Below are 27,728 nucleotides of genomic sequence, written 5' to 3' on the forward strand. Positions count from 1 at the left end.
AGTGGTGAGGACATAAGAGCTTAGATGAAAAGGTCCTGTCCTGTAAACAGTCTTCAACAGATGCCATTTTAGGCAATATGGTGGGGAAACCATATGAGGTCAAAGTAGACATTTACTTTGGGGGAAAAAATGCATAATGTCATCATAACATTTCTTATTTTTATGACATTTTTTGAACATAAAAGGCATTTAAGAAGTGATGGGGACAACATCTGCCATTCTAAATAGTAAGTCTAACCCTGTAAGATGATCATATGTTTGTCATGTGGGAACTACATATCTCTAAAAGGTTCATTTTCGTGAGCTCAGAAACAGAAACGGCCTGTTTCAGCTTTGTGAGGATTTCTGATTAGTTTATTAAGCTGAAGAAGGAGAAAACACGTAAAGGAAACACGGTTGATCAGCACATCTGGAGATACGTGGTTTTCACTGGACAGGACGAGAACAAAAATGTGTAATCTGAAAAGCAACTGGTAACTACATAGACAAATGTACTGGAGGAAAAAGTGCATTGTTTCCCTCAGTTATTTAGTGGAATTGAAGCATAAAGTAGCATGAAATGTAAATACTCGGGTAAAATACCTTCAATTTATACTTGAGCACCTTGAGCATACTTGTGAGGAAATGTACTCAGTTACATTCACCACTGTTCACTACGCCACCGTGGTGTCAGCCCCAGTGTCAGCCCTGGTGGCCCTGTCCCTTCCAAAGGCGAGCTGTGGGGGTGACTGCTGTGGCCTTTTGCGGTTGCCACTCCCTTCAGTAGATTGATGAATTGATTGTGGGGCTGCTGCCAGTGTGTCTGTGCCCTGGGCGAAGGCGTCCCGGTTACGGGTGGGAATCCCAGCTATGGCATCCGCCCTGGGGCTACTATTGTGGTTGTCCTGCAGGGGGCCCTGGGGGCTGGTGGCCCCGGGAGCAGCTCTGACCCACATACTGCTGTCACACCCCTGGAGACACAGCGGCACTCTCCTCCACACAGCCCTCTGATTGGCTCAGGCAAAATGACTCTCTGTGGAGAGCAGCAATTCCACAGGGAAACTACCTGACTGTGTCAAACTTCTCTTGATGGCAGCAGTTTGCAAAGGCCAACAGAGAAAGACAACATAGATCCATGTCCTTCCCTCCTCTTTCTTTGCCCATAGCCACCACTACAATAACCAGGTTCCTTGTATGTGCAGTTAATTAATCTGACTTCAGTCCTATTTGGCAAATGATACGAGAAACAAGATTCAAGCCCTCCACTCAAAACCATGTCTTATTGTTATTTCACTAATATGTTTGAGCCTCATTGTGCAGAACAATGAAAAAATGTCAGATTGTTTCATCCTCTGAAGTGTCTCTGTGCTCAAGTACATGTTTGTAAAAGCGTGACTTTTGTGGCATCACAGCTAGTTCGGAAGCATCTGCAGTGGATGTAAAGTTACATTGCCCATGACACGGCATGCGGAGTGCTATGATAAAAGTTACCTATTTTAACTTTCTGTGGAGAAAACCATATCGGACACAAATCATTCTGCCAAACCCAGTCTCCTTTAACTTAGTTAAGCCCAATCCAATGTCAAACTCGATTGCCCTGATATATATACATATCATATTTATTTATTTATTGTATATATTTTTATTCATCATGTCTCACAATGTAGCCGAAAAATATTGCAACATTATTTCAAGGCCATATCACCAAGCTATCGCTCAAAAATTTGAGATGTACAAAACAGATAAATAGGGGATGAAGGTCAAATGTTAAAAAAGGTGAAAAATAAGTGAGCCAAAGCAAATTTGTGTTTTGGTCGTTTTATTGATTGATCGATGTAGTGCCAGGAATCATTAAATTGTTCAACACTTTTGCACCAGTTTGTGTTGCTTTTATCTCCTCCTTTTGATTATATTCCTCCGAAATTCAATGAATCCATGTTCAGTTTGTTCCCTTTTTTGAATAATCATTATCAGCTGGAATGTTCTGCAGTCTCGCTTCTTCTGCATTTTGTTTCAAGTTTAAAAGTCGGCCAATAGTCATTGAAAGAAGGATGTTGAGCCACAACAGTACTGGGAGTGCATCAGTGTTACAGATCATAGGTGAGATACTTGAATGTCGGACATTCCTACATACAAACCTGTTATCAAAGAGAACTTAACCACCTGCAATATAAGGCCACGAAAACAATTTTCACACCAAACCGAATGTAATAGAGGGCACGTCACACACACAAGCTGCTGTCAGTTATACATATCCGCCAACACACTGACCCCAATATCTTCAGGTGTATCAATAACACTTTCAATTTGAGTACCATGGTATGCTTTTCTTATTACATAAACATATATACATTTGCGCTGACATAGAAAAAGCATGCTTTTGCATATTAGAAGTTTGTTTGGTAAACTTTACACTAAATCCATAACATTTATCAGTACAGCATTGTTCCAACCAGCAGCAGTAATTTAGACTAACAAATATAGTCTGAGGAAACAGGCTATTATAATTCACTTTTTATTACAGATCTTGTACAGTATTAACATGCCTTATGATGCAGTATTACTTTCATCCCCTCTCCTAATTTTTTTTTTTTTCATTACGTGATCCGCGTGAACACTCAAAAAGACGACCGTCTGATCTAGTAAGCAAATCAAGAAAAATAAAACACGAAAATCAACACTTGCCTTTTGGTCCAACATAAATAAATACTCAATTCAAAAATACAAGAAAAAAAACAAAACAGACGTTACATTTTTTTTTTTTTACAACAATAATGCGTTTAGTGTTACAGAGATACTGTTAAAACAAGAAACATGTAGTGTCACGCCAATTAGGGATGGATAAATCAGGATGACAAGCTATGTGAGTTCTTGTTGACAGATATGGTGCAGCTGCTCGCGCAAACTGTATCAAAAAAATCAGACGTTCGGAACCGTGTAAGCTCTCTGATATTGCCAATCACATGCTCCGCTGCATCACTCTCCACGGGGCAGGCCAATAGCAGCATCATTTTTCTTCCCAAGCCACAGAGGCGGTACAGTGTGCCCGTTCTGTCGTCTGTATCAGTTCAGCTGTCACACCTCGCTGACGCCAGACAAAATTGTTGTTAACCCTTATTGAGCCGGGCAAGTCGACTATTAGAACCAATCTTTATTTACAGCAGCGGCCTGCGGTAGTTCACGCAGCTCTTCACAAGCCCACGAGCCGGCACTGGGACATCTCCATGCAGTTTGGGAAGCAGCAATATACAGTGATACCGGGGCTACTTTTTTTTTTTTCTTTTCTTTTCTTTTTCCAACAGCTGCCTTAGCATTGAATGCACATTGCAATAACGGGAGGGAAAACCATGTGATGCACTTAAAACGAACAGGGAATAGATAAATACATAAATAAATAAATAAATGCTGACAAAAATATGAATTGTCTGAGACTATCCAGTACTTTGTCATGTTTTGTGTCGATAAAATGATTAAAATCCAGATAAAAATAAATACATTTAAATAAATAAAATCTAAAATAAGTTTTTAAAAATAAAAGTTTTGCTCTGAAGCGCGTGATCTGATGATGGTAAAACAAGACATTTATCGGAGCCTGTATGAGTATACTGTTTAAAAACAATGTGATAGTATTCTGAGATAGTTCTCCCACTATGCTATTAAGACATTCTTTATAATTTATAAACATCAAGTTTAAAGTATCTGGGGGAAGGTTGCTCTGCCATCATCACCTTTTCTGGACGGATTTATAAGGTGATGGAGGTCAGAGGCCATACAGACTGCAAAGTAGAGGGGAATAAATATGCCTTTACAGTAACATTATACTATTACATCCCAATATTCAGCTTGTAAGAATGTGAGTAATTTCGGTCAACTTCGACACCATTTGGTTTGTAAATATTTCAAAACGCTCACTGCAGATCCAAATAAATCACATGACTGAAAATAAAGAGATGAAATGAAAGTAATTTCGGGGGGGAAAGCCATTGAGAGTCACCCCCTGGGAGCTTTTCAGCACTACCTCTCCATGTAAACACAATGGATCCACTATAACCTCTACCTGGAGCTGGCACCCAGGCTCTTCCCCGCTCTACTGACCGTACCCATCACTTCTTGTTCTTCAGCTGATTGGCCAGCCAGTCCAGGCCCTCATAGAGACCGTCTCCGCTGGTGGCGCAGGTGGCTTGGATGTACCAGTTACGGTGGCGTAGGGAGTGTAGGCCCAGCTTGTCTGTGATCTCTGCGGCGTTCATGGCATTGGGCAGGTCCTGGAGGAAAATCACATGGGGTGTGTCAATCAGGAGGCTTCAGCAGGAAAAAAAGCAGGAAATACAAAAGAGGAGACACGAGAACGTCATACCTGTTTGTTGGCAAAGACGAGGAGAACAGCATCCCGCAGCTCGTCTTCAGCCAGCATCCTCATCAGCTCCTCCCGAGCTTCATTCACGCGCTCACGATCATTGCTGTCCACCACGAAGATCAAACCTGCCGGGAGAGATAAGAGATTTTGTCTTTTTAACAAGTTAAACAAAACCATCATTCTTTTTGACAATATGCTGACATCACATTTCTAAAAAATCATACTGCCAAACCACATTTATTCACCGTCAAAGCTTTCAACATGACTAACACTATAATAATTTGAAACAGTTGGAAGCTGTATGCAGATGACCTCATCTTAAGCATTAGTCAGATATGCCCTTAGGTGCTGGGGGCGAGAGTGTGCTGCAGGATAAGCCACAGGACTGAGCACCCTAATTAACTCCAACATGGATGACTTGTGCATCATCTTTAAGAGGCAGCTGGCGCTGCTCACCCTGGGTGTTCTGGAAGTAGTGTCTCCACAGGGGACGGATCTTGTCCTGGCCGCCCACGTCCCACACGGTGAAGCTGATGTTCTTGTACTCCACTGTCTCTACATTGAAACCTGGATTAAAAAGCAAACAAAAAGAGTTACAAAAGCGTGACGAACTCAGTGACACGCTGTGTCGCAATGAGTTCTTTGCTCACACACCGATCGTGGGAATGGTGGTCACGATCTCCCCCAGCTTCAGCTTGTAGAGGATGGTGGTTTTCCCAGCAGCGTCCAGACCCACCATGAGAATCCTCATCTCCTTCTTGCCTATCAGGCTCTTCAACAGGTTCCCGAAGATGTTTCCCATGATGACCGGTGGTTCTCACCTCAACTGCAAAAGAGCTGTGACAAAGGCAACTGATGGGACTGCTTTCCGTAGGAGGCAGCAAAGCAAAACAAACCGTGAAACACATATAGAAAGTCAAAACCACACACATAAATCACAGCAGCTCTTCAAATGCTTAACATCACCACCTTGTTAGGGCTCGAAGCCACCTCGCAGGAAAGCCAGTAAAAGTATACTTCACACCTCGGCAGGCGGCTGACCTGACTTAGAAGGCTGTTGCTTTTACACTCTGACAGCTCACTTGGGAGACCGGCCGCCATGCTGGATCACTTTTCATGTGCTGCACAGTAAACCACCTTTTCTGCTGTTTCTGGCATTTGAACAAACGCCTGTGTAATAATCACTTCATATGACGCTGAATGACACACAACCTCAAGCTGTGAGTGTGAAAGACAGCCTCTTTCAATGTGACTTGTCGTCTTTTTCTCTGTATGGCCCCTTTAACAGGCCAACTCTGCCGTCAACTTGTGCTATCCCACCTGAGGTGCGTTTGGGTTCACATGGATATTCCAAATTTAGAAGGGAGCCTCCTGTGCGGCATACGAGGCATCTTTAGAAAGCCTTTATTTGTGTATGCTCGTCCATCGCCCCGCCATCCATTCATTGGCATCACATCACATACACGGGCTGTAGCCGCTAGCATAACCTGTCACACAGCTGCAGTGGCCGCACATCCATGTACATCTGTCATAACGCGAGGGGAAGACGGCTGGTGCTGCAGTACGAGCAGGCGGTGAATTTGAATGAGCTCAAACTGCGGCTTTTCCAGCGTGAAACAGGAATTATTCTCGCGGTAAGCCAGCGCCAATATCAGCTAATGTCTTCGATACTGAAAAGGAAAATCCACCGGGTCAGTGTGTGTGCTGTAATGCCCTCGTACAGTCACGACAAGCGCACCCGTCGGCCTGATGTCGTCGATTTAGCGGCCGCTCATTTTTCTTTTTACCACGAAGCGTTTTAAGAGGCGTTAAAAACAGCGTGAAATCCGCTGCGGTCACCTTTATCACTCGTATACATCTTTAAGCATTTTTCACCATTTGCATGTCATTCACACTTACCCGTCAACGGCAGGCAGGCTACCAGCTGGAGTCAAGGCAAAGGACTGGATGATAGTCTCGCGATGGGCAACGGCTGTGTTACTGAGCGCTCTCGCGATATTTCACACTCCAGAACACCTCTCATGGTTTGTCATCGATGACTTGTTAGAAGCCAGGAGCAATGCTGGAGGGCAGCTGCAATTTAATGTTCTCTTCATATAACATAAAAAAAAAACCTAAATGTATGCATAAGTATCAGTATCGACCTGCTTAAAGGCTTAACCCGATTTTTGTGAGATGAACTGCAGCGTAGAGTTTTAAAGACATGATTCATACACAGTGACATTTGTGACAAATGGACATGGGGTTTAAATGTTATTTGTGTGGTGGTGGCTACTGCGGCGGGGTAACGACAGCTAAACCAATATGATATGTAGCAGGGAGTCTGCAGGCAAACATGCTTGAATAATTAAAACAGGAATCATCTTAATGAATAAGTAAATGGCTGACTGTAATAGGATGCCAAGTGATACTTCCTGGCAGCAGCCCTCTGTGTGTGTGACAGATAATGAGGTGACAGGAGGCACAAAAACACAGACTGAATCAATATTAAAGAAGATTACTACGTCTGAGTACTGATTTCGTTAGGGTATCATGTTACTTTATATTTGTGTACTTTTGCAGCAGGATGACAAGACATACAGGAATTAGGAAGGAACTCCTAAGTGTGGGTTTAACCCATTAACCATAAAAGAAAACAACCCCCAGAGTGATTACATGACATGCCCAAAACCAGCCCCACAGCCACAGGTGAATTCAACATTTGCCTCCCTCTTCCTCTCTGTTGTGTGTCGGTCAGCGGTCCGGTGATAGATGTGTTTATCAATCCAGTGGTGAAGGCAGAGGAATAAAGAGGGGAGCAGATGTTTGCAGCTGCAGACCAGATTACGGGGTGGAGTGGATGGTGGGGGAGCCTACTGAGTTTGTGTGCGCCGGGGAGTTTTTTCGAGAGGGTTACAGGGGGGTTACAGCGGGCTCGGGTGGTGGCAGGAGAGGTGGGGTGGGGAGCTACGACTTAAAGGAGCCTTTCCTCTGAAGTGTCTGCCAGCGTGCACCCCAGCAAACACAATCACAAGTCTCGTTGGTTCTGCTAGCTGAACTAATGAGGGCCTGCGCGTTGAGGGCAGGGGCTTTGATGTTCTGGGTAGCTGGCTCCTTGTGTTTTCTCTCCCGCTCTCCTTCTCTGCCTGTCCCACATCAAAAAATGAAAGGGGAGTTGAGAAGCAGATGTTTTCAGGCATGTATTTATACAGAGTACACTTTATTCACCCCCCCTTCGCCATACCCCCATTTGTCCTTTGCCTCTGCATCTCTGCTGTACGTACAGTAAGGATCTATCTCCCTATCTTCATATCCAACTAAACATACTAAATCGCCTTACTTTATACATATAATCATCCTGTCAATCAAAGAGAGTAACTTTTATCTCTCCTAACTTCCTCTCTCTGCCTCCCTCTCTTTAATTTCAGCCCAGTCTGGTTGTCATTACTCGGGGGGCAGTCAATGTGTTGCTATGCATGTGTCTTATATCTGCAGCAATGAGGGGGAGAAAGAGAGGAAAGAGAGCGCAGAAGAGGGGAGAGAAAGCAATCCCAGGCTGTCCACCAACCTCTGTCTCACACATGGGACAAACAGTGACAGGAAATTCCCTCTTGCAGCAGCTCCAGGGTGAAATGATAAAGGAATGAAGAAATGCAAACCAGAAATCCATTCCCTTATCATTCCTCGCCAGTTGCTGTCTCTCTTATATTCCCTCACTAAATATCAAGCAAACAGAACAGTCGATTCTGCCATTCCTCAGGAGTCAAGCGATATTTACAGAAGTCCACACAAACAAGGCTTAACTGGCATTAAATCCCACACGGCAGAGGAGTTTTTCCCCAGCACGGAGACAGTTTGGATCATCTCCGATATCGAGGAATGCTGTTATCGTAAATTTAATCAGGTGTTGACGTTAGCGTTTTTCTCAGTCTGCGGTGTGACTGGAATGAGAATGCAAATCACTCGGGTCACCAGGAGGGCTGTCTGACACTTCACATGAGCGCAGCAGCATGGATGTTTTTGATTGCGCATCAGTGCCAGGATTTTCTACATGTAAGTGTCTCTGCACATAAACGCATGCATGTGTTTATGTCCCTGTGTTTCTGTTTGTGTAGTCTGTCTCCCAGGTAACAGGGACACTGCATTCCACGTGGTTTCAGCGAGTCCCTCCTTTGGCTATGAACTCTGGACAGATGATCCCCTCAGATGCTCACACAGCAAAGACTGGTATAATCGCCCCCCCCCCTCCCACTCTCTGCTCTCTTGATGCTTCTTTCCAGTAATAAAACTCATACTTGAAGGAAACAATATCCTGCAGCCATAAAAAGTCCTTCTCTCAGCATGAAGTGGCCATAAAAAAGCCTCTCACCTCCCAAATCTGTAGTGCGTAGAACTTGCCCCCCATTTACACAGAAACAGACACACACACCCTTCAGCATCAGTTCTAAAGGAGGACCATCCCTCACTTTGACATGTACGACATGTGGGAAGAATCTAAAGGAGTGCTCAGACTGATGAAGTGGACAAAAGCAAGCGCAGAAGAACAAGAGCTCAGTCATGATTTCATAGGAAAGTGACACACATCACGTCACAGTTGTATCAAGAGGATGCGTGTTTCTGTCATAATACTGAATGGATTCAAGACCACTAGAGACCCTTCTAATGATGTAATTACTACTAGATGTAAATGAATTAGACTGATAGTTTGTTCAGAGACTAAACTGATGTTGTATCAACGTTTCCATCTGGAGTTTTACAAGATCTGCTTTCTTCCCTACTGCTTCAGTGAGAAAAATTTCAATCACATCTATCAGCCCCTGAAAAAACACCATCCTTTTTAACTTGTCATCCTATATTAGTCAAACCACTTAAAAGATTTTGAGACTGACTGCCAATTAAGAATTGCCCTGTCTGATTCACAGGTGCAAATAGAGTAAATATCGTTAGAAGAGTAAAATGTAAGATAAACCGTGATTAGGACAGCACAGGTTCACTCGGACAGCTCAGGTATGTCATGAACCCAAACCAAAAAGACAGGCTCCGACACAATATTAATATTAATAATAATACATTTACAAATATACATCACATCAAAATACACAGCTACTGTACAATGAGATGAGTCAGCATGTAGGCTTTGAAATAGAAATGCTTCTCTGCTGTCGCTCGTCTTTGTTTTGTGGGATAGAAAAGATGGGGTATAGGCCGTTTTCATGGCTGAGAGGGCAGCGTCTAAACAGACCGAGGCAAGACAAACGACGTGAGTCACCTCTTCAATCTCTGACTTGGCATTTTGAGAATAACAGCGGCTACAAAGAGAAAATAGATCCCAGATGATGGACCCAAAAAAAGGAAAGGGGGGGATAAACAGATTCTGGGAGAGTTACACAAGGAGCAAAACAAAAGCTCCAACAACAGGAGTGGGCGAAGGGACAGGCTCGCCATCTTGAGTCCTGGATGGGTAAAGGCAGCTGGGAGTGGGAGAACTGCAATCTACTTGCACACGTTGACCCACTCCGTGAGACGACATTCCTCGCACAGCACGTAGCAACACCAGTGGAACCTGCAGTTGCAGCGCTCACTGCGTGTCTGTTTCAGGATGTTGTGTCCGCGGCCGCAGCACAGCGAGCCGCAGCTGTCTGTTCCGTAGCTGGTTTTGTTGCAGATGCGTCCTTGTGTACCCGGAGAGTCCACAGACGTGTCACGCTCACAGAAGTCAGGAGACTTCTCAAAGTACACAAGCTCTCTGGACATGCTTCTACGGCGTCCTCCATTGAGCCCCCCCGTGCTGCCGCTGGCGCCATTTCCTGTTCGAGGGTTGAAAACCCCATTGTTCTTGTTCTGGGAGTTGACAAAGATGGCTGACAGGAACTTTTCCTTGAGCAGAGAACCCACAACCCGGAACTCTGGAGACACATGCCAGCAGGTCTTAAACTGACAGCTCCCCGATGTGCCGTGACATTTGCACTTCCTCTTCATGTTGTCCGTCACTAACTGTGGACAGAAAGGCAAAAGATGTAAACGAATGATGACATATGACCGTAAGGCACTAGTCTGCGCTCTGAGGAACATTAAGAATACAGTGGATACGCATGCTACATACCTGTCGCCCCACCCGGTTGTTATGGATTCTCATGCGAGCATGGATGTCTCGTGGAGACCCGCGGGAATCGAGCCAGTCTCTGGAAAACCGGTCCCCGAAACGGACATCATGACTGCAGCCCCCCCACTCCCAGGTCTCCTGCATGGAGCTCAGCTCATCTGGCAAAGGCTTGAGCAGGGCGGAAGGGTGGGCAGGGCGCAGGTTAGCGGGCAGATCTCCATGGTGACCGTTTAGCTCTGAGGGTAATGACCGTGTCATGCCGAGGCCCACCCCGCCCTTCTGCAGGGTCTGCAGCTGCAGCTGTGAGAGTTTCAGCCGGATCTTGTCATCGTCCTGCCGACGCTTGGCCTCGCAGCCACACCCCCGCAGCTTGCCCATGCTGCAGGCCGAGGCCACAGAGTGAGCCACACCCGCTGCCAACAAGGCCAGGGAGAAGGCACTCTCGCGAAAACCTAGGAACAGGACACACCAACACACACAGAAGAGTTAAAAAATGATTCGAATGTAGCAGCTCTGAAACAGTCCCGTATCTGTGACCAGAACCCCCACAGATCCAGGTCACATTTGGACCAGCATTAGCTTGCCTCAGGCTCTCACCCCTGTTGAGGATAGTGTTGTGGTGGGGAAGCTTGCCAAGGCCCTCCAGCGTGGAGCAGTTCCACCGCTGGTCCCGGAGTTGGTGCTGGCATTCATGGATGGCCACCTGGATGCCCTGCAGAGCCGAGGCTGTCACATCAGGGCTCCGCACACACATCCGCATCTGACGTTTACTGAGGCCTGCCAGCCTCAGGCACACTGAGTTAGGGGTTAGGACTGGATCTCCTGCCACCTTCAGGCTGAGGATATCATTACACAGCACCCTGCAGAGAGGGAGGAGAGGGAGAGAGAAAGAGTTGGTGTGGGGGGTCATTAGAGCTGGTCAGGAGTTCATTAGTCAGATTCAGAGAAGTATGTGGCAACTGAAAGATGTTTTGGATAGTTATGATAATCAGAAAAATACAAAAAGATTTAAGGATAAACTAGAAAATGTTTCTAATCTCAAAGGGATTTGACAAATAAAATTAACAATAAAACGTGTTAATCGATTGCACAAGAATTTACAAGTGTTTCCACTGATGCTGCTTCGAGCAGGGAAAAATATAATTCTGAACAGATCATCCAGCTGAGAAATCACAAACGCAGAGGATGAATTACAAAATACATTTTATGGGAAAATAACAACCAAATGGTATTCTTTACATCACTGTTTAGATAGATAGATAGAATAAATAAATAAATAAATAAATAATAAAAATAAATAGTAAACATCTATTCCACTGTTTCAAAAACACTAAATAAGCATGTGAAACCAGATGCAGATGTTTCACTTTTTAACTAGATGAGCTAAATATTCTTTCATATCGCTCTAAGTAACTTCCCTCAACTCTTGCCGAATTCCATGCAGCCACAGCCCGCATGTAACATCAACTCTGCTGGCGCTCTCAAGTGCACTCACGTTAATGCAGGTGACAGAAGTGCTGCTGCCAAAATCAGGAATTGGTCCCAACGGAGTTTGTTTGATAGCTCCATTTTGTTAAACGGCTTTCGCGACGTGACATTAAAACACCGGTGATAAAGTCCCGTGTCTTAAGAATATCAACAACAACAAAAAAAGAAGAAGGAGTGGAGTATTATCGATGCACCGCCAAACGACCGACGAGTGAAGACGGAGAACAGAGGAGCTCGGGGGCGAGAGTAAACGGGAGGGGGGGAGAGAGGGGAGGGGTGGAGATGCCTCCACAGGCGGCTGTTTGCAAAATATTGGCCAACATGAAAGTTGGACCAACAGTTGATCATTCTGCTATTTGACAATGTGATCATTCATCCGAGCGTAAAACGACGTCTCCAAACGTTTACGCACAAGCGCCACTTTCCAAACGGTGCGCAAAACAGTTTCAACTCTCGGCCGATAATCAAAAACACAAGATCCTGCAAACATATTTTATATAATACAGAAATATGAACGCATTGCGTCCTGCTTTTTTATTGGTGAGACGGTGGATTAAGTAGAACATACGTCCATTCGCTGGAGAGGAAGAACAAAGAGGAGCTCAGTAAAATGAAATATGGAAAGTCAAAGAAAATTTTTGTTCATAAAGGGGTGAGTTAAATGATGGATGGGGGGAGGGGAGAGCTGCTGCTTCCACTGTACGACAGGGAGGCAGCAGCAGGCAGGCGGCTCCACGAACAGACCCTCCAACAATACTGTTTTTTAGTCATGTGGTCCCCCCCCCCCCTTCCTCCCACCTCCATCAGAGCGGCTGTTCTTCATTGTTGTGTTTGAAACAACTTCACTCTGTCACTGCAAAGTCTTTATTTCACAGTATAAATTTGGATGCATACATTACGCGAGTGACAGGTCTGAGCGCTGGGATCGTGGCATGCTTGAATATCAAAATATAACCGGCGAAAAGACACTCAATAAAATAAGCGTGTGATGCGTTAAAGAGGGCAAATCTTAAGCATAAGACCACCAAACATCTTCTGAATGATCTAGTAAAATGAGTTCCCCATGCTCAGTAACGGCCGGGCCTCGTGAAACCAGATGCAGAGGCCTTCTGCTCGGACTGGATGTGACAGCTCGGCGTCCAATCAGTCGGCGTGTTGATCCAACTTAAGCAAAAAACAAACGCTGCTGAATCAACAAGTCAGTGTCCTTCATGTGAATCTGATAATTGTCCAGAGAATGTAACCACATTTTAACGAGAACAGACACGCTGCTGCTGCTGCTGGAAACCGAGGAAGGGTGCATGCGGGCTACTTTCATAAAATTAAGTTAAAACCCCCCTCGAACACGGTTCGCATAGTGACACCAATTCATCTAATCTCCTTCCATTCCCTAAGCTGCAGCAATGAAAAGTGCATTAGCATTCTGCCTTGGCGTGTATATCTAAGTGGCTTAAAAAGTGATTTGAAGTTGATTTGTATATAAAAGGCCCCCTTTATCCGGATTGAAGCTCTAATCTGCTCGGTGTCGCATGACTGCTCCAGGAAACCCGTTTGAGCACCTTCATATAAGGCTGGAGTATAAACGTAGGATGGCTGTCATTAAAGCCGTTTTACAAAAGCCCCACTTCCTTTTACTGTCATCTGAGGGGAAGAGAGAGAGAGAGCAAGAGAGAGAGAGAGAGAGAGAGAGAGAGAGAGAGAGAGAGAGAGAGAGAGAGAGAGAGAGATTATTCCGGCTACGACCGCCGCACTGACTTATGTGGAACATGCAAATTAGCAGATAAATGTCACATAATGAAACATTCGCTCATGAACCAACGTGAAGACGTTTTTGGGGACACTGAAGCCTGCTCCTTGTCTGAGGGCTAGATGGAGATGCCGCAAAGTGGCTCAAGCTGTGATTACACTAGGCTACATGTGCGTCGAGGGAGGTCTGCAGGCCAGATGTTTGGAATGGTTTTTATTCTAACTCGTCCCCCTCTTTTCCTGCTTCATCACACATCAAACTTCAGATCGGAGACCGTATTTCATCTTTCCTGCGTTGGGAAAAAAAAACATATATATATATATATATATATATATATATATATATATATATATATATATATATATATATATGTGTGTGTGTGTGTGTGTGTGTGTGTATATATGTATTTATATATATATATATATATATATATATATATATATATATATATATATATATATATATATATATATATATATATATATATATATAGAGCCCAGCAGGCAGTGTGAGTTATATGACAACTGAGAGCTTATTATTGCTTCTTTCTGCGTTCAAGCAGTGCGCGTGGCGTGCGCGTCCTGGGCACAAACACTGCAGATTATAGCTTTTGTGTATTCGGCCAAATCTCAGGAAAACCCTCATAAAACCGCCCAGTTTTAACGTGTTATTAATGAATAAATGTAGGCGCACTGGTGTAAAATAAGGGTGCACTTGTGAGGGGATCGGTAGGAAGACATGTACAGAAATGCCCTTAGTCACAGCACATTTTGAGAGCGCATTTGGAGAAAGGAGGAGGAGATGCGGTTAGGGAGTAGGCTAATCCAACCACCGGGTAAAAAGGGCAGTTTTTAGATGGCTCATATTCCGCTGTAACTGTATTGCACCGTGACACCAGCTTTGAGCAGCGGCGGAGCACCAAACCGGGCGCACCCACAGCATCTGCACCAACACATCACTGCTGCTTCAGGGGCTTCACTTCTCCTTTTTTTTCCTTGCAAGACTGGATGTGGGAGCGAGCGCACGGCCAGTGGAGGAAAAGAAAAAAGAAAAAAAAGAGAAAGAAATACTCTCACATTTACAGGGGAATCGATTCTGTGACGACCGTGAGATTCCACAAGTAATATGCGCAACTCTGTGGATTGCCCTTTTTTTCTTCCTCCTCTTCTTCTTCTCTTTTCCTTTCTCCTCTCTGCCCAGTTGTGTTTCCTTATTCATTGTGCGCCCTATGAAGAGCATTAACTATCCCTCCCTCCAATCCTATTGAAAAAGGCTCGGAAAAAAACAGAGGGAGATGAGAGCAGCAAATCCCTTTTTTATTCCCCTCGTAGCGCTCAATAAGAGAAGAATGTGTTGCCTATCACTCACCGAGGGGATCAAGTCTTCGGGACTGTCCCACGCGTTCAATGCGCCGTGCAGAGCATCACTGAGAGAGACAGAGTGAAGAGGACTTGCAGCAGCAGCAGCAGCAGCAGCAGCAGCAGCAGTAGCATCCTGCCCTGGACACTTCACATCATTTAGCAACCTGTCTGCACTCCAGATCCCTCTAAGTCAATTAGGGCTCTCCTGCTTCTCTCACCTTTCACCTTTCACGTCCTGTGGCGCGGTGAGTAAATAAAAAAAACACCTTGCAGCATGCTCATGTTTTTTTTTTTTTAATCATTATTCAGTAGATCTTACCATGTATAAAATATAATCACTTGTCAAATTTCTTGTAAGCAACTGTGATGCAGGGAAACCTGTGTCCGTTTTTTCATCTTCTTCTTTTTTTTTTTTTTTTTTTTTTAATTTTAAGCCTTTAAAAAAAACATATTCGCGCTCAGATGGATACATGTAAAACAGATCTGGAGCTGATCTTTAAGTTGAGTAGTAACCATGACACAGAGAAGTTGATGAGTGATTTTTTCCCCCTCCTAATGTTTGCCCTGAAGACACGATGAGGAGCCTGGCGCTGCTGTTAGGGGTGAAAGCCGCTTGCATCCTGCTGGTGTCTTCGCTCTCGGGCACAGGGGCCGTCAACAACAGCGGCCGGTGGTGGTGAGTTCACTGTCCGAGATGATGCGCCCGTCTCATCATTCCCTTATCAGCATCCCGAACGTCCTATTTAACGCTGCGCTAACAGAGTTTTATTGGGTTACCACACTCAGTGCTGCATGCTCGAAATAATGTGTTAGTTTTGGCACCGTTCACAACTTCTGTTTGAGAAGGGGGGAGAGAGAGAGAGAGAGAGAAAAAAAAGGCGAAACCGCATGATATTAAAGCTTGTGGGCTTCGTTTCCAAATTGCTCCATGTGAGCTCAACCATGACATATTTCAGTTTTTTTTTATTTTCTTTCGCTTAATTTATTATCCTCCGGTGAAATCAGCTACAGCAGACTATCTATTCAACAATAAAGCAATTACATTTGTAATAATTACAGTTTTACCTTTAAACTGCGGTAGATTTAATTTACTCTCTCTCTGCCTCTGCTTCCCTGTCATTTGGGCAGTGTGGTTTGAACACGAGACAACATTTTTCGGTCCAATGTGGGATAAATTAAATATGGATATATTTCGGAGCTGAAACGAATCCCACACGAGGTCCTATCCAGGCTCGTGTTGATCCAGTACTGTACATTCCTGTATATATACAGCGAACCTACAACTGGAGCTGAAAAATTCACAAGACTTTGTCAACCAAAAAAAAAAACAAAAAAACAAAACAAAACATAAAAATAGGATCTGTGGAGTCCGTGCGTCAGCGAACATATTGTCTCGCTTGTTTAAAAATCTATAAACTGTGGGCTGGGTTTGTTGGGGTAATGATTTAACGAAAAGATTTTGTCGTTTTTGCGGTGTCATTAGATGGGCAGTATTTGCGCACAACGTTAGGCGTTTTTACAAATATTTAAAATGTCAGCTGAAATCCGAGAAAACATTTGTAGGAGGGGGCGGAAAAACGACACCGCGGAGTTTGTTGGAAGAAAAAGACGAGATGATTATTAATGTCCTGAGGCCTCACCACACAACTGTCTGGGTCAGACCTCTAACAGGCCAAGACTCGCCCGCTTTTTTTCCCGGATGATAATGCTTAACAGGAGACATTACACTACAGGAGAAAAAAAAAACCGTTGAACGCGAAAAACTCACAGAAGTTGCCAGAATGTAAATTGGAAAATTACACAGCCTGTGTACTGAAAACACGGGAAACTAGACATGTTCTGAAACCTGACAAGCAGAATGAACATCTAAGCTCCATTCACTGATCCAAGATCTGTAGCAAACCAAAAAAAGCACAGGTGCCATATTCTGACACAAGTATGGACAGGTGACAAACCCTTATACCGCAACACTTCCTAATATGTGGCAGCTATTTATATTATAATATTCAAACAGTCTGGTTTTTAGTAACCTTTATACACTACTCATGACATAAAGTATAGCCTACTGAATATGAGTTTTGAACATTTTGGGCAGCGAATATTTCACATTCAAAGCACACAAATCTAATGTGGAAAACGGACTGTTTGGTGGCTTGGGACATTTTGACAGGATGGACATATTTGGACACTCTAATATCCCAGAGAGCTGCTTACTTCTCTTCAGATTTTTCGCTGATCGCATGAGACAGAGAATATTTGTTTTGAAAGAGAAGACAGATGCAAACCCGTGAAGGGGGGTTTCTTGTGGACGTGCGAGTCCCTCACTGTGTGATCCTGATGAGAGTTAAACAGATGCTGAGTATTTAGAAGAAGAGTATGAGAATGTCCTGTAATTATGAAACATATACCTGGTTGACATCCAAGTGATTGATAAACAGGTACAAATGCAGTTGCATGGTAACTGCCAAGGCGGACACCTGCATTTTAACTCACAGACTAACTCTCTCCTCACAGTTGCATTTTAAAGGCGCAAACACCCACGAGATGCCAGGACACATCAGTCTACTAGTGTAGAGGGGCTCAGAAGGAGGTACATGCATAAACTGCCAGCTGCTCGACTCTGACTTCCCTTGTCCTTCTGTTGTGCCAGGGGTATTGTCAATGTTGCCTCCTCGTCCAACCTCCTCACCAACTCCAAGAACGTGCAGTTGGTCCTGGATCCAAGCCTGGCCCTACTGAGTCGTCGCCAGCGCCGGCTGATTCGGCAGAATCCTGGCATCTTGCATGCCATCGCTGCTGGGCTGCACACTGCCATAAAGGAGTGCAAGTGGCAGTTCCGCAACCGCCGCTGGAACTGCCCGACCACCCACAGCCCAGCGATTTTTGGCAAAATCGTCAATCGTGGTGAGCCTCTCTTGTCTTTCTAACCAGGCAATATTTGGATATTTTTGGGCAGGATGTAATGGATCTCATGTAGACGTTTAAAGGCTTTGTCTTCCAAATATTTTCCGATTTGGGGGCAAAAAATTAGCAAAGCCAAGTTGAAAAGTTGGATCAGGTTCTGATGGGAAGTTTTGGTGTTTTTTCTTCAGGTTGCCGAGAAACCGCATTTATATTTGCCATCACCAGCGCAGGGGTGACCCATGCTGTGGCCCGCTCCTGCTCAGAAGGTGCCATTGAGTCCTGCACATGCGATTATCGCCGCAGAGGTCCTGGAGGGCCAGACTGGCACTGGGGGGGCTGCAGCGACAATGTGGACTTTGGCCGGATGTTCAGCCGTGAGTTTGTGGACGCCAGTGAGAGGGGCAGAGATCTGCGCTACCTCACCAACCTACACAACAATGAGGCTGGCAGAATGGTGAGGATTTCATACTCAACCCTGACATAATTGTCTGTAGTTGTCAGAATTTCCAGTTGCTTATAAGTATTTGTGGCTTGAATATGGTGATTTACTCAGTAAGCCTTTGGTCTTCCTCTCTGCAGACTGTGTCTTCAGAGATGCGTCAGGAGTGTAAGTGCCACGGCATGTCAGGCTCCTGCACCGTGCGCACCTGTTGGATGCGTCTGCCCAGCTTCCGCACAGTTGGAGACTTCCTGAAAGACCGCTTTGATGGTGCATCCCGAGTCGTTTATGCCAACAAGGGGAGCAATCGTGCCTCTCACAGGGCTGATCCCCGACACTTGGAGCCTGAAAACCCGGCTCACAAACCCCCATCCGCCATGGACCTGGTCTACTTTGAGAAATCTCCAAACTTCTGCTCATACAATGGCAAAACGGGCACTTTGGGAACTTCTGGGAGAACATGCAACAGCTCTTCTCCGGGCCTGGACGGATGTGAGCTGCTGTGCTGTGGACGTGGGTTTAAGACCCGGACCGAGAGTGTGACTGAGCGTTGCCACTGCACCTTCCACTGGTGCTGTCATGTCAGCTGCTTGAACTGCACCAGTACACGAACGTTACACCAGTGTCTATGATCGCAGGGGGACAACCGACTGAATATTTAGGCATTCATGAAAGGCAAAGAAGGACTTCTTATCAAAACAGGTAGCTGGCTGAGAAAACCACTAGCACACAAGTGGCATGAGATGTTAGATAAAAGCTACAAAAGCTTAAAGGCGGGTAAACTGATCCAGGGAACTGCAGCACAAAATTCAATCAGTGTTTGTGAAAGAGTGATAAAAGCACAAATATATGAACAGGGTATAGAGGGAGTCTATGTGCTTGCTCCTGGCCTTTGATGCTCAACAGTAATACAAGGGTGTCTGTCACTACAGCCATCCCTGTAGAATGGAAATAATCCACATCCCACATCAAATGTTTACGCTGTGGATAAATAGAAGCAAGGGGACAAAATGATGTGGTGGAGAATCAATTTCTGTAACCAGGTACTACGAGAGCCTTCGTCTCCCCCAGTGAGGGCAGAAACTGGACACAATGCTTCACAGATGTTTCTGTGGCCAGAGAGCCACAAACATGTGCTCTCATAAACTGGTGAAGACCTCTAACAGGAGGGAAGTTATTTTAAAAAAAAAAATCTGTGTTTTGTTTTCTTTTGCTGAAGTTTGGCTTCTCTCACATGAATGTGTGTGAAGTTTATCTCCGGGGATGGGCCGTCTCCTACCAACTTGTGTACTTAGACCCTGGATGGAGCCCAACCACTTATACTTTCCTCACCACAGTTGCCCCTTTATTTAGATTTCTCTGGAGTTGAAAACACCTCAACCCTGATTTGGCACTCTGACTTACACCACAAGATGCGCCTGATGTACATAACTGGGACTGGCACTCGCCAAGGAAAATAGAAACTGACTTAACAAATCATACAGAGGCCATGAAAATTGAATGTATTATCAATACACTGAAACTTACAGCATGAGAAGATGTTGTTTGGCAAATCTGATAGGTCAATGTTATAAAAGATATATAAAATGTGACCTGCACAATCTCTCAGAATGAAAAAGTATAGCCCTACTGAGATGAACATTGAAGTATATACATTAAATTAAACAAAACAAAAAAATACACCAAATTCCTGTTGATACATGTGTGTAGCAGGTTTTAAGTAGGCAAATGGTGTATTACTTCAAACTAGGCTGAGGTCAAAATAAATTTTATTTTGAAGAATGCAGCCTCTGCTGAAGAAATCATCCTGTATATCAGCTAAGAGAACCAAAATGATGTAAATATTAAAATCTATGAATATATTTATGATGATGTCATTTGTAAGTTTGCTGAATGATTTATGTACATGTCAGCGGCTGGAGAATATACTATCATTACTGTCATGTCAGGAGAAGTTTTGTTCTAATGCCCTTTTTCTCTTTTGGTGTAACACAACCGACCCTTACTAGAAACAGAACATTTTTCTTTTTTTTTTGCTTGTTTACTGTATAAAAAAAACAAAAACAAAGAAAAAAAACAATACTTGTGTTCATGCACTGAATATTTACCTTTTTTATTAGTGTAAATACAAAATATTTATTTCTAAGATTTTTTATACAGTTATAGAAAGATGTCAGAGAAGACTTTTTTTTTAGATTTTGATCAAAAGATTTAGATTCCTGTTGGTTTTGTATTGTATGATAGAACAATAAAGTCTATATTTTCAATTAAGTTGCCCTCCTGAATGTGTCAAAAGATGCTATTATGTCTGTTGTAGTTTCTGTCTGAGATAGTTTTGACAACCAACCAAGTGAACATATAAGCCTGTCCCTGGGTGTCCTTTGCTTAATCCTATTACCGCCACCAAAGCAGCCTCTTTCTCCTGCTCACAAAACATCCCTGCATCTGTGCTCCCAACCAGACATGGCCCCTGCTTATCCAGCCACATACCTTATTTTATACAGTATTGAATGTTTTGCTTCATTTTCTTAATGTTGGAAAGAATTAAAGAAATAATGTGAAAAATACTGAAAAAACAATCCCCCAGCCCCTGGCAACCTGACTAACCACGAGAGTTTGGACACCTTTCCACTTTCTCTCACCACAGCAGAGGAGCAAGCCAGGGTCAACCAGATAGAGAGCAGTGGAGGAAAAGTAAAGCCACCAACATGCATCCAAACACCCAAGGGTCCAAAAAACAGAGCAACAAGTTGTAGCTGAACAGCAGTGATGTGAAAGTTTCTGAATTACTTTACTTGATGTTTGGGGGTAAAAGCGGGGGATCGCAATGTGTGGCTTTGCCTGTGGCATTAAAAGTTAACAAGACGTTATGTAACAAATCAATAAATTGAGCAGAGATTGGTCAGCATCTCAAAGAAAGTAGAAAATCTGTAGACGAGGGCATTTAAAAGGATTCAAAGGACAAATCAGAGCAAAATTGAATAAAAATGCTGAAAATTATGGGGACACATGAGGGTGGATAGCCTACCAAAACAGAAAGATGAGAACTTAAAATATATAATGGGCCCAGAGTAACAAATGTGATTGCTCTAAAACACTAACATTTTGTCTTGTATTACTGTGTAACGGGGGTGAATGTATGATTTGGCTTCAACACACAGTATGTAATTTCTGCCGCTAGGGGTCTCTCAATCAAAACAAAAGATGTTAGTAGCTTGGGCTCAAGGGAACTGTTGTCTTCATTGTTCAACAACCACCAGTGCTGATGAAAACGGTAATGGTCCAAGTTTTATTCACATTATATTTAGTCACACTCGCTCATTCTTGGACTCTCTCCCGGAGGTTATAGCAACAGGCTAGAAAATGAAACACAAGAGTAAAATTACAGCTTTCCAAGGGTTTGAACATCATTGGAAACTTTTGGGATAATGCAGACATGTTTCATATTTTATCTTTATAGTATCTCACAAATAGAGTCACAAAAAGTCAGAGGGAAATGTTCACAAATTACGAAGATGATACAAACCTGTCTTGAGGGAGAACTGATCATGGATACATAGAAAGAAACAAAAGAACGAGAAAGTGGCAGACAGATTTAAGAAAAGAAGAGGGAAGGCAGAGTTCAAATCCCAGGCGTGAGAGTGAGAGAGCTAGAAGAGAGAGAGTGAGTGGAGGGGGGCGCTGCCTGTGGGAGTGCTGAGGAGTCAGTGATAATTAGCTCAATTAGTGACAAAGGCAGTGTAATAAATACCGACTTAGTGTCTGGGTCCCTGCTGGCCTCTCCCTGCGCAGCCTGCGATGTGGCCCTGGCCTGACGGACAATTCATTAAACTGACAAAATACCCCACCGTCCAGGCGTGACGCAGCGAGTTAGCCCCCTACAGGCCCGGCTCATTGTTCTAATTGTCTGGGCTGGAGTCACTTTGTGGCCGCCTCCTCCTTCACCCACCCCGCCTTCACGCTCTGCCTTCAGAAAACCCATGGAGTTAATGCTCCTACCTTACTCTGTAAGTAGGTGATCGGCAGGTTGGAGAGAAAAAAAGCAGTAAGAGTTCCTTGGGGTGGGGCAGCTGGTCGGGGGGAGGCAGTGGGATTAGCGAATGGAGGTTGCCTGGGAGTGCTGGGAGCAGCACCGATCGGAATGTAGGAGAGATGAGTCCAGAAGCTCGGATGCGGGACAAAGCGAGAGTTAATAAGGAAAGATTGAAGGGGCTGGCGACAATGGGCCGCCACCCGAGTCGAGATGAAATTGCTTCCGAGGATTATTGGTAGAGGGTGTGAGCGTTGTAGGCTTTTTTTGTGTGTGAGTGTGTGTTTGGTCGGTCATTTGTGTGTGCAGGAACAGGGGGAGCGCTGGATTGATGGCTGCCCCTCTGGTTGGGGAGCAGGGGACCAGGGGAGGCTAACCGGCTGTTCCCACAGTCTGTTCTGCTGCAGCCACCTTTGACACACGGGGCTGCCAGGCGGTGAGCAGGCAGCCGTGGTGAGAAGGGCACAAACAAAAACAACGGCTCCACTGCACAAAAGTCACTGTCTCTCTCTGCAAGGCCGGTGGAGACACCGTGCAGGCTGGAGGTGAGGGTGAGGGGAGGGAAAAGGGAAAGGAGAGCAAGGACAGAGTGAAAGAGAGGACAAAAAACAGAAAAAAAAATGTACAGTTGGTTTGGATCCTGTCAGCTACTGTATTACCAATATCTGAAGATAATAACACATTGACATCCAGTAGCGGCTTGCTTATGATTGGCATATGTACTGCGTCACATTGTTATTTCAAAACTGTAGCAGCAATGTTTACTTTGTCACTTCCTTAATTCATGCCATAAAAATACTTTGGTTCTGGGGTTCACTAATTGTTACATGGTGAATTTCCCTTTTCCCTTTCATCAGCAAAAAGACGATCTGGTGTCTTTATAGAATCAATCACAATGTAAGTTTACAATAACTTCCAGTAAGTGTAGACATCTCTAAAATGTGTACTTTAATTCCACTACTTTATATTGGAGACTAAATCTACCTGTAGGGCCACGGAGTTGAGAAAATGACAGTTTGACCCCAGTGTTGGTTTATCAGAGATACTAGCAATGCAACACAGTAAACACAACAGAAACATCAGATAGGTCAGACCACCGTGTTAAACTATACATCTTTAACGTTACACTTAAATACATAAATCACTTCGCTGTTTACACATATTTTTGTATTGCAAATACAACGGTTGTTGTTGGCCACTAGGCATGGAGTTGATATGAAAATATGTCAAGATTACAGTGTCAAACATAACTGCGAGACAAATATATATATATATTTTGCATCACAGATTAGACACACATCTTGTGTAAGTGGAAAACAATCAATCAAAGAACATCAAATAAGTAATCATAAATCATAAAGCCCTCCTATTCAAGTGAAGGATAAATAAATAATGGTAACCGTATCTCACTTTTGTTTTTTAGTTTTAGTTTGGAACCCATAGTATTAGCACACATCCGATTTAAATTGTTTTTGTGGGGGATACAATGCACAAGCCGAGCATTCAGCCATTGTGATAGGCTTAGGCAATTCAAAATAAATCAGGACACCAATAAAGTACATAACGTCAGCAAGCTAGACAGCTTTCTCAAGTCACTCGTGAGATTCACCATTATTCTGAATGAAAATTCACCAAAATCACCTTATTGTGAGTGTTTGTTTTTTCACATTCTGGGATAATATATTCTAATTGCAGTGTCACATTTAAAAAAATATGATATTTATGATGTAAGCTCAACAGTTTTTGCTTCCCCAAAACATGCTCCATTGAATTATTACAGAATACGCAGAGAAGATGATACAGCATAATGAAGGCACAGCAGCTTCACAAAAAAAATTCCTCCTAAATTGTGGAAAAATTGTTTGCCCCGCTGGGTGGAGTTGGCTTTAATTTGAAGGCGTATGATAAAGAATTTAGAACTGGGTTTGGGTCACCGCACTGAATGATAGGCTGCTGCTCGCAGTGGTTGCGATGGACAATGTGGCATGGCTGGGATTGGATCTGGCGCGCAATACTGATTTGATTTCATTGTAATTCTAGTATTCGACTGTGGACCAAGCTCCAATTAATTAGGGGCACTGTTATGACAGGAACACCCTTACACCACTCATGTAATAATCAGAGGCATTTGTTTGGTGCCATTAAGTGACCGCAGGGCTATTATGTAATCATCACACACTTATTACATAAAGAATTATAATCAAATAAACTTCACCTAAAGTTACAGAAAAGTGGATTAATAGCGGTCAAATTTACCAAAAATCTAGGAAACAATGACAAGAGCGCGGTTGTGTAGATATGTGTGTGTGTGTGTGTGTGTGTGTGTGTGTGTGTGTGTGTGTGTGTGTGTGTGTGTGTGTCTGTGGGTGTGTGGATGGCAGCTGGGAGGCAGACACGGTTCAGGAGAATCGTCCCCTAGCAACTGACCTTTTCGGCAGATGGCGGTTCCAGAGTAACAGCCACCCAGCATCACAATGGCCGTGGCCTCCTAACATCTCCATCACTTCATCATCTACCGACCTGCCACAACCTGTCACACAGGAGAGAGGGAAGCCTGCATTCAGCCCAGAAAATGCAGCATACACAAGAGTCCAAAACATTCCACACACACATCAGTTTGGGTCTCCACTGTTCCTATGTTCCTGGAGTATGAAGCAGGGCAGTCGAGATGGGATGAGAAGAGATTTAGGAGAGACAAAGCGGACGGTTGCTCCTGTCCGCAAACCTCCAGACACTCTCAAACCGCCGTTTTCCGTTGTTGGGTTTTGTGCACATAGTGAATCAGGGTGGGAATGTGGACAGACCACTCGACCATGGTGAGCAATCAGTATGATGTCTGTGGTCAGGCTCGGTGCCCCAGTGGAGCGAGATGGAGAGAGAGAGCCCTGCAGTTAAGGTGGGAGTGAGAGAACTTTGTGGTGTTTGTGCGTGCATGTGCGTTTGTAATATGCCAGCACTCTTCACACGTGTATGAAGACATTGTAAGTGTTCATCTCCTGCCTGTGGGAGTTAATGTGCACGAGGTGATAATATATAGGGGTTATCAACACCCTCCACCCCTCTGCAGGAGCACAGCATGACCTCTTGACTGTCTTGGCTTCACAGCCCTTTTCTCTATTGGTCCATTTTTTGTTGATATTATATACTTTTCTCAACCTCAAGGCTGCGGTGATAAACTCCTCTGAGTAAGATACCTAAAGTGATCCTTCAGTCCATTGCAAATTTTAAGTAGCCTTTAACAAACAAACTGCAATGCACAGGCAGTAGTTTGGTGAGAACAATTATCCAACAAGAAAAGGTTAGACTCCCCAATCACACATCTGTGAATGGTTAACCTGGCAATACCAGACAAGAGACAACAAACAGATAAAGTGACATGTCAAAATCTGTTCCACTAGGATTAAGTGTTTTAGGTGGAAAACTGTGCGTCAGAGCACGACTGTAAACCACTGTATATTCTAGGGGAGATCATATGCTAGCAAACACTGCTAGTCATCCTGTAAACAGAGCTGTAATGACAGGGAAAGACTTTAGACACAGACAACCAACAGTAGAATATGTTTACAGACATCTGACAATGTATCGGTACAGCACTGTGACGTTTCAGCTCTGAGATCCACATGAAATAGGACCACAAACTGTGGTGGAATCTATGTGACACAACACGAGCCAGTGCATCATTTCACCTGTCAGCAGGGATGAAGCCTGCATTTATTCACATCAAACAGACTAGTCAGTGATAAATTGCAGAAGTATGGGTCTGGCTATATTGGATGCTAACATGTCTCTTCATCCAAAAATCTAACATTGGATTCGAATGTACGCAGTTTTGGTAAGTATTAGGTCTTGTTTGAAGTGCCAAGATATGAGATCTGAGAAATATCAATACCCACAGTAAGACAATATGACTACATGCAATTAAAGGCCCAGTGTGTAGGATTATCGTAGGATCTTTTGGCAGAAATTAAACATAAAATCAATAATTATGATTGTGTTTTTGTTACCCTAGAACAGTTGCTAACTAGCTAGCTACCTACTGTTACATTGTAACTCCTGATAAAACTGTAACAGCCGAAATTTAAATCAAGCCCAGCTGTAAAGTTGCCCAACTTAGTACATCTCCTCTCAAATCAGTGCAGACCAACAGGGTAGGAGCACGAGTTTCTACGTATTCGTGCGGGCACGTTTTCAAGCAGTTATTTTATGACTTGACTAATAGCGTGTTATTTTGAACAAGTTCATGAGCGTCCATGCTTTCCTATCTCCATCAGATAAATGGCAATGTGAACAGTGTGATAATATTAAGATTGCCAAAGTGACACAAGAGAAATCAACATGGCTGAAGACGGCATATTGGAAAGGTCCGGTCGTACTGGTTGCAATCCGCAACCTCACTGCCAGAGGTCACTTAAGCTTATACACTGGACCTTTAACCAACTAGAATGATTCAGATAATTTTGTGATACTAGTTGGCCCAATTTAATTCATCTGGACCACAGTGTGCCATCACTGAGTCAATAACAGCAGTGATATATGTCTGAAGGCATGAGGCCATTATCTCTCGTCTAGTAATACTGTTGGAGACAAAGGGAGAAATGCTCACTTTTTGGTTTTAATTATAAACTGTGTTTTACAGCGACATTGGGCAAGAGCTCAGCACTGACACAGCAGTAGAGGAATGTTTATTTGCTGCAGTTTAGGAGCTGAGTGGCTTGCAGGAACTGTGACACATTCCTGTGTCACTGGCTCTCCCACTCGCAGACACACATCGCGTTCACACGCTGGCGCCCCATGTGTTGGTTCACAGCTGCACAGATGTACACAACTATTTGCTCCGAACACATCCTGCACACATCCACAAAATGTGGCACCTCTGGAATCTGTAAGCATGCCCAAACCGTATGCTCATTCATGACAAGTTTGTGTGACACGACTTACTGAGCCTAATGCTTCCCCTGTGTGTCAGCGTGTGTGGCAGTTGTACAACAGTGACTGGTAGATGAATTATTCACAGCTTACTTCGGCATTATGGTGATTCCTGCCCACAAAGTGTGCAAACGTGCGCGTGTGTGCTGATAATGTGTGTGTGTGTGTGCTCAATTGCATGTCTGCGTGGCTGGCTGTACACACACCTCTCCATCTTTCCTTTTGCAGTTCTATCCATTATCCCCAGCATCTGGCAGCCAAAGCCTGTAAAGAAGACATTTCTCTTGGCAACTATTTTTTAAAGGCAGTGACACAGGGGACAGCCAACCACAGGAGCCACACATCTTCCAATCTACATGCATACTGAGAACTGCTTGCATAACAGAACCGCCCCAATCTCCCTCTCTCTCTCTCT

The 27,728-nt window shown here is 44.0% G+C and overlaps 3 protein-coding genes across 16 annotated transcripts in view; 1 reads left to right on the plus strand and 2 right to left on the minus strand.

Annotated features, from left to right (window-relative positions):
• Positions 1-1,781: 1,781 nt before the first annotated feature.
• arf3a (ADP-ribosylation factor 3a) lies at positions 1,782-6,386 on the minus strand. The gene is made up of 5 exons (XM_037104309.1): positions 6,236-6,386; positions 4,991-5,173; positions 4,793-4,903; positions 4,337-4,461; positions 1,782-4,244 (listed from the first exon to the last, which is right to left on the minus strand). The coding sequence occupies exons 2-5, from the start codon at positions 5,136-5,138 to the stop codon at positions 4,083-4,085; spliced, it is 546 nt and encodes a 181-aa protein (XP_036960204.1). The 5' UTR covers positions 5,139-5,173; positions 6,236-6,386; the 3' UTR covers positions 1,782-4,082.
• Positions 6,387-6,853: 467 nt separating this feature from the next.
• wnt10b (wingless-type MMTV integration site family, member 10b) overlaps positions 6,854-27,728 on the minus strand; it is a 34,856-nt gene continuing 13,981 nt past the window's right edge. For 5 of the 14 annotated variants that reach the window (XM_037104299.1, XM_037104295.1, XM_037104296.1 and 2 more), the window contains exons 3-6: positions 24,815-24,917; positions 11,016-11,278; positions 10,419-10,870; positions 6,854-10,309 (exon numbers count right to left, since the gene is read on the minus strand). In XM_037104299.1, the coding sequence (XP_036960194.1) occupies positions 9,809-10,309; positions 10,419-10,870; positions 11,016-11,278; positions 24,815-24,917 (1,319 nt within the window). In that variant the 3' untranslated portion in view covers positions 6,854-9,808. The other 9 variants (XM_037104286.1, XM_037104291.1, XM_037104293.1 and 6 more) reach the window with 6 other exon arrangements.
• wnt1 (wingless-type MMTV integration site family, member 1) lies at positions 14,938-20,337 on the plus strand. Its single transcript, XM_037104306.1, has 5 exons — positions 14,938-15,259; positions 15,585-15,690; positions 17,665-17,918; positions 18,107-18,372; positions 18,498-20,337. The coding sequence occupies exons 2-5, from the start codon at positions 15,590-15,592 to the stop codon at positions 18,987-18,989; spliced, it is 1,113 nt and encodes a 370-aa protein (XP_036960201.1). The 5' UTR covers positions 14,938-15,259; positions 15,585-15,589; the 3' UTR covers positions 18,990-20,337.

The sequence above is a fragment of the Acanthopagrus latus genome, chromosome 7 (genome assembly GCF_904848185.1).
Source record: "Acanthopagrus latus isolate v.2019 chromosome 7, fAcaLat1.1, whole genome shotgun sequence".
Classification (NCBI taxonomy): domain Eukaryota; kingdom Metazoa; phylum Chordata; class Actinopteri; order Spariformes; family Sparidae; genus Acanthopagrus; species Acanthopagrus latus.

Bases quoted from the DNA above. Each gene is read 5' to 3' on its own strand.
- arf3a (XM_037104309.1), bottom strand. From the start codon at position 5,138: ATGGGAAACATCTTCGGGAACCTGTTGAAGAGCCTGATAGGCAAGAAG. The intron at 4,462-4,792 runs GTGAGCAGCGCC...CTCTCCCGGCAG, and splicing joins CTACTTCCAGAACACCCAGG to GTTTGATCTTCGTGGTGGAC. The intron at 4,245-4,336 runs GTATGACGTTCT...ATTTTCCTCCAG, and splicing joins TCGTCTTTGCCAACAAACAG to GACCTGCCCAATGCCATGAA.
- wnt1 (XM_037104306.1), top strand. From the start codon at position 15,590: ATGAGGAGCCTGGCGCTGCTGTTAGGGGTGAAAGCCGCTTGCATCCTG. The intron at 17,919-18,106 runs GTGAGCCTCTCT...TTTTTTCTTCAG, and splicing joins TGGCAAAATCGTCAATCGTG to GTTGCCGAGAAACCGCATTT. The intron at 18,373-18,497 runs GTGAGGATTTCA...TCCTCTCTGCAG, and splicing joins ACAATGAGGCTGGCAGAATG to ACTGTGTCTTCAGAGATGCG.